Raw genomic sequence first — 13,304 nt, 5'->3', positions numbered from 1 at the left:
GCCTTCAGTCTTTTTTGGAAGGTGCTTCGCCTCCAAAAGTAATCTGGATTTAAAACACAATTTATTTGTAGATAACACACACATTTCAACAGTGACTATTGTTTCATGGTAATACTTTGTCAGATGACCTCTATTTACAACAGAAAATAACAAATTGTGTGTTACTCAAGTGAGCAAGTGGACACCTTGTAAAATACATTGGAGAATAAAGTGCAATCAGGAGCAGTGTTTGTAGCTCAGAAAGCTCTCCTGAAAATTCGTCTGTTCAGGAGTGCCGATGGGGTGTCAAGCCCCGTTTACTCATGAAGTGATGAACGATATTAGATACTTAGATATTTTAGTGAGCTCTTTATTAAAAGAAATTTCGTCAGTAGGAGTATTTTTGAAAATACATCACCATACTTTTTTCATTTTAGATTTTTATTGGTGTATAGTTGATTTACCTGGAGGGAGGGCATGGCAACCCACTCCAGTTATCCTTGCCTGGAGAATCCCATGAACAAAGGAGCCTGGCATGCTACAGTTCATCGGGTCACAGAGTCAGACACAACTGAGTGACTTAGCACGTGGTTGATTTACAGTGTTGTATTAGCATCACCATACATTTTGAATGAAGAATTGAAAGTCAAAATTCAGGTTGACTTGAGATCCAAGGGGGATTGACCAAAGTAACCTTATTTTTATAAAAGAAATAACAAATGATGGACAGTGTTACTGGCAACCCTCCAGAATCCTCCATACCGGAACAGCATCAAAATCAGAGGACAAGGTTGAGGAACTTCTTTAACTACACGAGCTTATCCTCCCAACAAAGCTTACTGCGGTGCCATTCTGTGGGATACAGCCATGTCCCTCACCCCTGGTAACCAGGCCCAGTATAACCCCAGCACCTGCCACACCCCAGAGCCTACACTGTCCAACTTCTGCCAGCTTCTCCATCATGCGCCTTCGCTAGTAATACTCAGAGCAGTGCACAGGCATCAGGGCTGGTCAAAGTCCTGGAAAAACTGACTGAGGCTGCAGTTTTAAAGTAAATATCTTCATCCCCAGGCTGACTCCCTTCAGAGGGAGTATGTGTGTTTGATGTTTCCGAAGAATCAGCCTTTGATATGGACATAAAAGATTCATTATAAAGTGCTCATCTAGTAGTAAAGACAAACTGCCATTTATGTGCCTTATTAGGACATAATTTAGTAAATGTGCTTTCTTATATATCTTCTGTCAGCAGTTTTATAACAGTTCTGTGCAAGTATCCTTTCTTAAATAATAGCTCTCTGTAAATCTTTCAGAATATCCTGAGGAAAGGAGGCCACACAGAAATCGAACCTCAGCATTTCTGTCAAGTATTTCAGAGAGAGAAAGGTGCACTCTTAGTCATCATCAGAAATGAAGATATAGCATCCCACCTGCATCAGGTAGGTTTGGAGATCACCTTCTTACAGAGATACGTATTCTGAGCATTTTTTATGTTGTTCTGAAATTAGCCTCATCACTGCCTTTTTATTTAGGGGAGAGGTTAAAACCCAATACCGTTGAATCTAAGTGGGAAGATAATGGGTTTGAGATACTGTGCTGCTGATACTAATGTTGTCATTTACCAAGGTATTGATCTGCAAATTATGTCTGCGAGTTAAGAATATCTTCACAGTAACTAAGGGAGAACGTCAATGAAAAGACACCGATTTTCCACCTGAAATATAAATCTGTACCTCTGGATATCTAACAGAAACAAGTCTTGCTTTAAAAGGACTTGTGAAAATTTTCTTAACTCTTTGTTACCATGGTTACCTATTAACTGAATAATTGTGCCAGGTCAAGCCCCTTTTGGGGACAAGCACAGTCCTGCATCAGGACGCTAACTGAACCCACAGCAGACTGCACTGAGCTGGAGACAGTGGTGAGCCTGCCACCTGATACACATTCCAAACCTCAGGAGTCCCAAACTCCATCCCCCACCTCTGGAGTTGAGAACACTGTGTAATTAACGGGTCAGTTGTCAGGGTTAAAGGTATTTCCAGCTGTTCTTGAGTCCCGACGCCCTTGGGTAAAAGTGACAGAAGTGACCCCATGACCCCGTCTTCACTGGGAACCTCTTATGTTACAGATCCCTTCTCTGCTGAAGCTGAAGCACTTTCCCAGGGTCGTCTTTGCCGGAGTCGACAGCCCTGAAGACATCCTCAATAACACCTACCAAGAGCTTTTTCGGACAGGAGGCTTTGTGGTATCAGATGACAAACTACTAGAGACTTTAACATTAGGTTGGTCTCTTATTTTCCTTTCTTATATAGTCAAATCAGTTTCTCCTTGCCCAGTGACCCAAATATTTCATCAAATAGAAATTATCAACTTACACATCAGTCACCATATACTGAGGGCTTAATTTCTGCCATATGCTGTGCTAAGCACTGTGCTCTTAACGTCTTTTGCACTAACCAGTCACCTCCCCCATCAGACCGCTCAGTAATGCAGCTAAACTATTCATACGCATTAGATTGTTATATTCAATTTCTCCCTTTGGCAAATCATCAGCTACATATTTGTTTAGAATCAGCCCTCTTTCCTCCATTTCTGTTGCCATATCAACGCTCCCATCAGTACCAGAGAAATCTGAAAACCACTACTCAGTCAGCTCAGTTACCTGCTTGAACACTCGTATCTGCTTTCTCTCGGAGCAGTGACTGACACAGAAGGATGTCAGAGCACAGGGCAGTACTTTTATATAGTTGAAGTCTCTGCAGCTCCGATGCCTCATGAGAAATATGGATACCACTTCTGCACTGAATTTTAACTTGTATCATGAATGTTGCAAGTATTTATAGATTCTGTGTTAAGCCTGCTGCAGCAGGACCCACTTCTCCATGTCCATGGTCTATATGACTGCAGTGCTGCCTCTACTCACTCCTCCCCTGCGGGAGCATGAATGAGCAGGGCTGGGTTGAGAAGCCCGCCCTGCAAAAGAGGGGGCAGTGATGGTGCACACACAAGCACGGGGCCTTATTTCTCACAGGTGATCACTGGGCTTTGACGAGCCAGCAATCCTAAAACACATCTTCTCTTGTTAAACTTGTTCTATCCCTAGTTCAACTGAAGGAAATTGTCAAAATCCTAGAGAAACTAAATGAAAATGGAAGATGGAAGTGGTTGCTTCACTACAGGGAAAATAAAAAGCTAAAGGAAGATGTAAGGTAAGACCTTCATGGAAGGTGAGGCCTGGGGGGGGGTGGGGAACCCCCAAGTTCACCTTGAAGTGTTCCCTGAGTTCTAGATCAGCATCGGTCAAGTGCTGCCCCAAGGTTATGGACTTACATAAGATCTTGAGGGGAAATGGCTGAGCACGGAGGCTGGGGAAAGGTGTGTACTTAGGAGAGGAACCAAGGGAGCAGACCTGAGAGCCAGCACTGCCAGGGAGGGGCAGAGCCCTCACAGGGCTTCATTACCAGAGCACTTCAGAGGGGAGGTGAGGAAGGTTCAAGATCAGGAGTAAGTGGAGACCAGATTAAAGGGGAAGGAGTATAACTGACTGTAGTGAAGACAAAAAGTCTAGGAATAAAACTGAAAATTAAGATACAGGAAAATAATACCTTTCACAAACTTAATCTAAATTTAATATTGTATTTTTCAGAGTGGATTCAATTGCACATAAAAAGAACTTAATATTGAAATCGTATCAGAGTGCAAACATCATTGAGCTGCTTCACTATCACCAGTGTGACTCTCGACTATCAACCAAAGCTGAGCATCTGAAATGTCTGGTGAACCTGCAGGTTCAGCACATCCACGCCAGGTTTGCTGTCTTCCTGACAGGTAATTCACACCCTTAGTGCTACCTGATTGTCATCAACCAGGAAATGCCCTTCCAGGTGGAATCATTGGCAGCCTGCACACACACAAGGCTGGGGCGAGTAGAGCAGATTTTATTTCCTTAGATAAAGGTCTGTTAAGTGAAACCATCCACGGTTTTACTCAAGACTTAAGGAATGACGGCCCATCAGTGGTTTCAGCACCCCATCCCCAAGGCAGCTGACCCCAAAGTTTCCAGTCTCGTTCTTCATTTGACACAGGCTCCTTCTTCCCCTCATACGTAATGTAGTAATAAAAGGTGTATACACCAAAGCTGTATACAAATAATGAATTATTCACCAAAAGTTATTTTTCTTTTTACAGAAAAGCCTGTGGTCTCCAGAGAAGTCTTTGAAAATAGTGGCATCCTTGTGACAGATGTAAATGACTTTATTGAAAATATACAGAAAGTAGCAGCTCCGTTTCGGGGTAGCTACTGGTAAGAACACTTCCCAAACACTCCCATATGAGATGGAATTGACAGGAGTAGATACCGACATCTGTGTCTATGAGAAACCAGTTGCTCAGCAACTGTTTTGTATGTTACACATCATGCTGTAAATTTAAAGTGTTTTTTTAGGGGTGGAATTGCTGCTGGTTTGGCATACAGGGGACGTTCTCAAGTATCACTAATGAATAACTACTTTCTGAATGATAAACGTTTTCACTTGCAGACAGAAGACAATGTAGACTCCTGGATATTTTCCCCAGTAGATATCATCCTACTTATGCAACAGTTCTTGGTTATTTTGTTTTAAAGACAGAATTATCAATTTTGTATTTATCCAGGTGGCTCAACTGCAGCTTACCTAGACATCGACGATGCCAACAATAAATTCATATTTCCCCTTTTCTTTGAAAAATCTTTGAAATCTCAAATCAGTGTTTTGCAACCTGGGGATATGTTTTCCTTCATGTTTTACACATTGCTAGAATGACTTTGTTCACAGCAGCACTGCACTTTTTCATTAGCTTTGGACTGCAGTGTTCAATAGTATTTTCATTTTGAACAGAATGTTTTCAGAGCTATTAATTGACCTTAACATTAAAAATAAGAATTTTACAAGTATACTGAATTGTAGCAAAAAATACACCTATTTTAACCAGTAGCTCTGTTTTTGCATGTTAGGGTCAAATATGCATCTGTAATGCATGTGACAGTCTGTTTTAAAGGTTTTACCACATAGACTCTTAAGTGTTATATCTCCTGTTATTCATGCTACACTACATGAAGTTAGTTTTTTCCTAAACGGTACAAATTTATGAACCATCATTTTTCACTTACTCAGTTTATGTAAATACTGCACTACAAAATCAGTCCTGAGGAAGAAATAATCATTTATTTATGTTAGAAATAATTTCTACAATAATCCTTAAAACTCAAAACCAAGCAAAAAACATTTGTACGATACATAGTATCTATTTGGAACAAAGATTTTTGTAACTAATTTCTTTTTTTTAATAAAGACAACTAAAAATCATTCAATTGCTTCTGCAATGACTTTATAGTAAAAATTAAATGTTAGGGAAGATTTATAGCAGTTTAAAATTTTTCAGGCCACTTAGAATAAACTGCTTCCAAAAAATAAATAAATAAAATAAACTGCTTCCAGAGGAATGGTCCCACTTACCTCACTATAGCCTCACTCCTTTGGCCTTGTCCCCACAGACCTGCCTGGTGCTCCCCTATCCCAGGTGTAGCCGGCCAGAGCAACAGGATCCAGCAGGGGACAGCTCGGGACCGCCCCCCACCCCCAGGCCTGGCCTTCTTGGGGTCACGCTAGGCCTGTCCCTCAGGAAGTCATTTACCTGCTTCATATCCTGCCCCTACTGAACCCAACATGCTAATAACTTCACTTGTTGTCTTCCTAGGAGGAGGAATACAGTTGAATTTTAACTGTCTTTACCCTAGCTCTTAGAAAACCAACCAGTTCATTTTTACCCCAGGGACAAGAATCTAGTAGGAGAACCATAACTGAATTAGGTACCCTGCATTAATCAGAAATCACTACAGAAAAGGAGAGCACATGGCCAACACACCTGCCACCTGCCCAGCATGGCACCTGCCCTGCACCTCCTCTGCTGAAGACGGAGAGCCGCCCGCAGGCGCCTGCCAGGCCATCTGTCCTGTGACTGAGGGCTGAGCCACACTGAGAGGGTGGGCACGCTAGGCTGAGCTCCGGTACAGACTCTGCCCTCGGCAACCCTGTACCCACTGGCCTGGCACCAACATATTACTGTTCAGTAAATATGCTGAATGCATAACATGAAGACATGCTGGTGCTCTCTGTCTTATCACTAGGCCTGCAGGCACCTCTGCTGCATTAATAGTTCAGTGTGAATTACTGTGTGACGAGGGGGCAGCCTGTGGGAATTTGAGATAACTCTTTAGAAAGGGCAGAGGTTTCAACTGGGGTGATCGGGGATGTCATCCAGGGAGGTGCATACCATGTGCAGGACAAGCCCCCCAAAAGCGGGCAGTGTGAGCCTGAAAAACTGAGCTAAAGTAACCACCTGGTTAATCTAAGTTATTATTACCTAAATCCTTTAATAACAGAGCGGAGCACCTACCTTAGTCTATGTCCTTCAGACTCATCTGTAAGAATCAACACTCAGACCAAGAGAATAGTCACAATGTCCTCATTCCTCTGATGTAGTAACAGCATAAAGTGAGGCTCAAACTATCCAGGGGAAAGCGGGTACCATTGAAACTATGTGCAGCTACAATCTGAAATAAATGGAAATATTAAAGCACCTACTCCACTTGGCAGGGTCCTCTACTCTCTCATGAAAGAGTCTGTTTCTAAACCACTACTTGGGATTCCTAGGAGGGTCTAATAAACATTGTGTCAGGACGTAATTCAGGGTGTACTCACAGTGCAGCCTGATGGCGGTGCTCCACCATCCATGGGGGTCCTTCAGCACTCATCCCCATGTCTGATTCCAGTTCTAGTGAAGGAGATGAGCAGCTTGTCAGGCCAGTGCAGTACTCACTAGCTCTGAGTTGTCAGGACACAAAAGACGGACAAGAGGGAGCTGGTTTCCAGAGTTTGGCTTTATTTGCAGTACAGAAATCATTTGGAGACATCACTGAAGCAGAGGTTCTGTCAAATCAATACTGTGCTGCAGCTTGGTCCGTTGAAGAAGCCACATCCGGGATACAGAAGAAGCTCCTACATTTACCTGCTTTATGATGGGTTTCTTTCCCCTCTGCGCTCATCAGTTTTAATAGGTTAAAACACCGCACACAGGCTTCCTCCAAAAGACTGTCCAAGTCTGGAGTTTGGTTAGAACTGGAGGCCCATGTAAACCAAGCTTGTGGCTGGGATGGGTGGGCACTGTCCTGACACATGACCGTGAACGGAAAGGGGTGGGGAGGAGTAAGGGACGCTGTCCCCGGCTACAGACATTCAGTTCTGAACCTCCTCACCGTCAAGAGGACAAGATGGCACGCAAGCTGCACTGACCCAGCTCTTGAACAGCGGAAGCTCATAACTGCAAAGGCTACACTGATTAAAAGATACAAATACTGTATCAAGTTCTCTGTATCAGTATCACAAGGTTTTAAAACTGATCCTTCACTAGAAAACACAAGCCAGTACTGGTTAAATTGAACAGAACGTGGGAACCTGCCAATTCGGAAGAGCCACTCCATGAAAACAAGTTAATACATGATATTAGAAAGGGGAGGAATATTTACTGGTACAGTGCTCTGCAATCTCTCAATTTTGATTACAAAAGCAGGCCTTACAATACTGATTTCATACAATATGCATCATTTGCCAAATTTTAAGTTTGTCCTAATTAGATGATAACATGTACTGCTGTTACTCTTCCCCATAGATGTCATTTTTCTTGCGCTTCATTTCCTCAAAGTCAAACTCGGATCCCATCATCCTCTTATAGATGTCCTTAATGTCATCACAGGTCGTCTCAAAGTGAGTTGTTGCATCATAGGTACGGGATATAAAGATCTGGAAATGAAGATCACAAAGACTTGAAACTTATCTGGTGACATCGCCCAATGAAGCCTGGTAATTACCCTTTTCAGATAGCCACTCACCTGGCTTTCTGTTCCCAAGTCTTTTGGTACAAGGAGGTCACTGATGCTAACGAATCTGGAGGAGAGAGAGAACTCAGTCAGCAAGGGAGCTGACATGCCCCTCACTGCTGGGCCTGATACTCAAATCCCAGGCAAGGAGGCTGGGAAGAGCCGATGGCTGCGCTCACTGTTCTCAAGGGTTCAGTTCACCAAGGAGTCAGTCAGTCCTGGGTATGAGCTGGCATAAACAAACCCAGCACTTACTTCTGCTCAATTGGTTCCAAAAGCTCCAGGGCTGGTCTGATTTCCTTCTCGGGCTCCTTGGTCTCCACCGTTGTGCTGGCAATGGCGATGTACTTGCCTTGTGCGGCCACATTGTGTGCAGAGGAGATCATGCAGACGTAGATATCTGGAAGCAAGCAAAGCCATTACTGCCAGGCCCTGTAGACACGGGGCCTAAGCGCGCACTTGGTTTCACCCCAACTTCAGGGAGCTATGAGTTAACATTACTTGGAACAGACTATCTTCTGAGAGGATATCTATATGGAGGCAAACACGGTCAGTCATACATAAGGGATGCAAATATTCAGCCACTTTGAGCCTACTGGAGATGAAGGAAGGGGTCACGTGGCGGTGAGTGGTGGACGTGGACATGAGTCTGCCCGGCTGCCACAGCTAAATGTGGAAACCTGTCTCTCCTCTCTGAATCCTGCACTTAGAAAGGTTCTGACTAGCTAAGGTGGGGTTTAACTAACTACTGATTTCTAATTTTTTTAAGCAATATAAAATTGCAAACAGCAGAGGCTACTCTTATGTTGACATAAGCTCATAATAATTCCATACTTGTCTGTGTAACACTAAAGTAACTACATAATTTCCAATACAGAAAACAATTACTAGGCTCCCCTTACTCTCTTTATTTTCTTATTTATTCTTTTGGCTGTGCTGATCTTCAATGCTGTGCTCAGCCTTCTCAGAGGCTTCTCTTGTTTCTGAGCATGGGCTCAGTTGCTCTGCAGTATGTGGAATATTCCCAGACCAGGGATCAAACCCATGCCCCTACATTGGCAGGGGGATTCTTAACCACTGAACCACCACCAGGCAAGGCCTCACCTTGACTCTCTCCCAGACCCTGAGATCTACTGGGAACCCTTGAAAGATTACTTTAGTCAAAGTCCCCTTGTTTTAGTAATAACCTTCTGTGAAATGATTTCTTATATGGAAAAAAATATATAGTTGGCCATTTAAAGGTTAATAGTTCCTTTTAAGTTGAAGTTTTTATAAATAAAACCTTCAGGGCTCTAACTGAAAGGAAGATGGGAAACGCTACTAGATGAAAACAAATGGTTAAAGCAAACAGAATTATGATTTCAGAGATAAGTTGTGATCTTAATCAGAGAAATCAAAGTTGTTTTCTAGCACACTGCTAAAGGCAAACACAAGTATAGATACTGACAAATCATGACATAAAAGTAGTGCTGTCATCAGCCTAAAAGTTAGTGTAATCAGGTCAACTAATAAGCATAAACTCCCACAAGCATACAACGTTCAGACGAGAGAGACAGCAGACTCATAGGGTCCAGCTCTCGGTTCTACAGAGGAGGGCAGGGAGGCCCCAAGAGGTGTGCCCAGTCAAGGCGGGGCTCCTGGCCTAACGTGTCCATTTCAAAGTGATGGTTTAGGAGTTCTATGAGCTAAAAGGGATCCATCACATTTTCCATGTGTAAACTAAAGTTTCTTCACTCTAATAGAACAGATAAAAGCTGCAATTTATGCAGACACTGCCTGACCTCCGTAACATACCTGACTTCCGGTTGACTTGGTTCTGTGGAATAATGATCTGGCAGGAGTTGGCGTCATTGGTGTTTTTGATGGGGTGGCTGAGAATACAGATGACTCTGATCACCTGGCCCACTTTTTCTACTCGATCTTTCACATAGCTGGGATCGCAGATGAGCTGCTTACAGCGAGCAATCTGCAACAAAACATTGAAGACTTTCTAATACTCAGTGTTCATCACAATGTTTTTAGAAGGTATAATGATGCCACTGTTCCCTGATCATCATCTGTTATCTTCATCAAGTTAACCACAGATAATTAGTGAATTAGAGGTAACTATTAAAACTAGCTTTGCCAATAATCCCTGTAAGTTCTCCTGGAGCAAATCTATGAATTTTAAATCTTATTCAAATAGAGAAAATGTGTTGCATGGTGTTTAGATGTATAAGCTTTAGAACTGGGCAGAAGAAGGCTCACATACTGCTAGAATTAAATGAAACTGTTCAAGAAATGTCATTATATGTGAATGGACCCAATGAGAAATAAACGCTTTATAAATGGTACTAATATTACAAACAGACCATAATCACTCTCATTTTAAGTCTGTACTTCCTAAGCAAAATTTAAGTTGCAAGATAACTTATGTATTATTATAGTTTTCCTCTTTATATCAAAGCACTGAAATGTCCTAAGAGGAAGCAGTTGCCTAAAACAAAGAATGAATAAAAAGAACCTTGAGATATCAGATTAAAATATTCATCCCTCTTTCCTAAACATCTATTATGTGTATGCTGAAAGCACAAGATAGTTACAAAAGATCTACAACAATAAAGGGTAAGAGGGTCAACTATTGAGTATAGATTATACGGTCCGAACCCATGGAATACAATCAGGAATCCCAAAATATTTTTTTTAACATAGTTTTTGAGTTTTTTTAATAGTTCTACTTGTAAAAGTTGATGGGTTCATGAAATATGGTCTGGTTTGCAGATCAACACCAATGGCACCCCCTGAGAACTTGGAAGAAAATGAAAAGCCACCACAGAACTACTGAAAAAAAAAATGTACTTTAATAAAACAATAAAACGGTATTGGCCAAGCCCCATTTCAACCAATAAATTGTAAGTGGCACAAATAAAGCTAAATTTAAATGAAAATTTGGACCATATAAATAAAACTTACCATTTAGAGCGCATTCGTAATTTCTGTTTTAGTATTAAGCAACAATCAACACAATACAAAAAAAATTTTTTAAACAAAAGCACACCTGTAACTAGATTTCAGTCATTATGAACACCCAGTTACCATAAAGAAAACATGTCTGATCTGAAATCCGGGATCAACATCCATACCAAGTTAAGTACTTATTAGACAATAAAGTTAAGTACTTATTAGACAATAAAGTTATCTTTACAAGAATATGATTTTTTTTAAGTTGTAAAAGGTCCTTACCTCTCCTTCAGATTTTACACCAATCACCTTTCCATTTTGCATAATGATTTCTTCAATTGGTTTATTCAGCATGTAGGTACCTCCATATATAGCACTTAGCCTAGGGGAAAAAAAAGTATTTACAATTAGTAATTTATAACTGTTTAAACTACTAGTCTCCTTTCTTAGACTTTCATGAATAGTAGACAACATTTGTTCAATTTCCTTCCAAACGGCATTAGTTTAAGTCATTAAAGCATCAATTCTGAAACAGTCAAAACCACGTAAATGATGTCTCACATTCAGTTATGAATATCTGACCAGTAACAAGAGAACAGCTTTATAAGTCTATTCTTCTTGCATATAAATAAAACTCTGAACAACCAAAAAAATGATCAGGAAGCACTGGATACTGACTAAAAACAGGCAGAAACTAGACAAGAGACTTGAAGCAACTTCATGAGATCTTCATGTGGTCTGCATGGCTCTTCCCCTAAAAGAACCAACCTCCCAGTCCACAGGCTTATGATTTAAGTTGCCATAGACAGAATGTGGCCTGCATGAGGAGATAAAAACTGTGGGGAAAAAAATCTTCCAAAATGGGAAGCAGCCAAATTATAAAATCTCTTCAAATCCTTAAGTAACTCCAGAAATGCTTATTCACATGACAGACTCCCAAGGAATCCATTAAAAGCAACAACTGAAAAGCAAAAAGACCGAAGCGGAGACCACAGGCCATAAGGATAGATGAGTTTGATAATGCCATATTAGAGGAACTTGGTCCATTTCTTGCACTTTGCAATGACATCATGAAAGGACCACACCTAACTATGCTAGGACTAAGGATTCAGCCAGACAAAAGATCCCCCCACCACCAAAGTATAAAATCAAGCCTCCAAAAGTTCAAGATGAATGGTCAATAATTTAACTCCAACTCAAAATCAACACTCATCGCAGAAAGAATCCAGCATCTCTACAATGTATACCAATCAGTATGTGCAATATACATGTTATAAAATATAACTTTTTTATATAAAGATTACTATACACAGGGAAAAAAGAAAAGCGATCAAAACAGATGTCCAAATTACTGATGTTAAAACATGCGAGGAGTTAAATGCAGCTACTATAAAAATGTACAGGGATAAATATGCTTGTTCAAAGATCTATGTTCAAGAATATTACATACTCATGAGAGTCAAAATTAATAAACAGAAAACCTCACCATAAAAATGAAAACTATATTTTAAACATGGAAATTCTAGATCTATTGAAAAAACTTTTTTAAAAATTTTAAAACTCACTGAATGTGATTAACAGCTAATCGGAAATAACAAAATGTGCACAACAAATAAACACACCACAGAATTTCACAAAACAAGCTCATGAAAAGGTGATCAACATTACTCCTCAGAAAATGGAAATTAAAATTATAGTAAGATAGCATTTCACACCTGCTGAAAAAGACTGACAATAATGAATGCTGGCAGGGGTGTGGAGCAACCAGGACTCTCACACTGCTAAGTGTAAGCAAAATGCTGCAACCCCTCTGGAAAGTTGTTGAGCAGCGTCTCATCAAATGAAACATATACATGCCATTATCACCAGCAATTCCACACCTGGACATGTATGTGCCCAGAAGAAGTGGCAACCGAGGTCCATACACAAAATTTCATAGTAGTTTCATTCGTAACACCCCAAAACTTTTTGAAAACTACACAAATGCCCATCGACAGGACAATGTGGCACATTCACATGGTTCACACAGTGGAATACTACTGTTTTTTAAACTACCAGCACGGGCATTAATATGGAGGAATCTCAAAAATACTGTTAAGCAAAAGTGAGCACATATTCCTTTTACGTAAACTAAAAGGAGACAGAAGTGATCCTTGGTGATAAAAATTACAAATGCAGCTGTTACAGTGGGGGTTGGGGTGACTGTGCGGAGATACAAAGAAACTTCCTGGAGTCCCACACCTTGACGGGAGTTTCGGTCACACAGGTCTACATATATGTCCAACTCATTTTTTTAAAACTATAGATCTATGGTTTCATTGTATATATAAGTTTTACTGCACTAAAAATAAAAAGCACCTCCCTACCCACAGACACCTTGTCTCATTATTCACAACCACGTCTCATAAGCTACCATTTAAGATGCAGCTCAGGATCAGAGGGGTTTCAGGACAAGGTTAAAGATGGGCTCTCA

General features: G+C 40.9%; 2 protein-coding genes and 1 long non-coding RNA gene across 9 annotated transcripts in view; 2 read left to right on the top strand and 1 right to left on the bottom strand.

Moving 5' to 3' along the window:
- TASOR2 (transcription activation suppressor family member 2) overlaps positions 1-5,321 on the top strand; it is a 65,872-nt gene extending 60,551 nt beyond the window's left edge. For all 7 annotated transcript variants that reach the window (XM_010811316.4, XM_010811314.4, XM_059892950.1 and 4 more), the window contains 5 exons: positions 1,290-1,415; positions 2,105-2,258; positions 3,080-3,185; positions 3,623-3,804; positions 4,165-5,321. In XM_010811316.4, coding sequence (XP_010809618.2) covers positions 1,290-1,415; positions 2,105-2,258; positions 3,080-3,185; positions 3,623-3,804; positions 4,165-4,283 — 687 coding nt within the window. In that variant the 3' untranslated portion in view covers positions 4,284-5,321. The remainder of the gene's footprint in view (positions 1-1,289; positions 1,416-2,104; positions 2,259-3,079; positions 3,186-3,622; positions 3,805-4,164) is intronic.
- Positions 5,322-6,876: 1,555 nt separating this feature from the next.
- Positions 6,877-13,304, bottom strand: part of GDI2 (GDP dissociation inhibitor 2) — a 28,650-nt gene continuing 22,222 nt past the window's right edge. Inside the window, exons 7-11 of the mRNA NM_001033762.2 lie at positions 11,114-11,213; positions 9,686-9,857; positions 8,147-8,291; positions 7,904-7,958; positions 6,877-7,814 (exon numbers count right to left, since the gene is read on the bottom strand). Of these exons, the coding sequence (NP_001028934.1) occupies positions 7,668-7,814; positions 7,904-7,958; positions 8,147-8,291; positions 9,686-9,857; positions 11,114-11,213 (619 nt within the window). The 3' untranslated portion in view covers positions 6,877-7,667. The remainder of the gene's footprint in view (positions 7,815-7,903; positions 7,959-8,146; positions 8,292-9,685; positions 9,858-11,113; positions 11,214-13,304) is intronic.
- Positions 7,785-13,204, top strand: LOC132346907 (uncharacterized). The gene is made up of 2 exons (XR_009496894.1): positions 7,785-7,874; positions 10,652-13,204. It is a non-coding gene; the product is annotated as an uncharacterized lncRNA (long non-coding RNA).

Source organism: Bos taurus, chromosome 13 (assembly GCF_002263795.3).
Source record: "Bos taurus isolate L1 Dominette 01449 registration number 42190680 breed Hereford chromosome 13, ARS-UCD2.0, whole genome shotgun sequence".
Lineage (NCBI taxonomy): Eukaryota > Metazoa > Chordata > Mammalia > Artiodactyla > Bovidae > Bos > Bos taurus.
The sequence above is the reverse complement of the archived record's forward strand: the minus strand, read 5'-3'. Positions and strand labels throughout refer to the sequence as shown.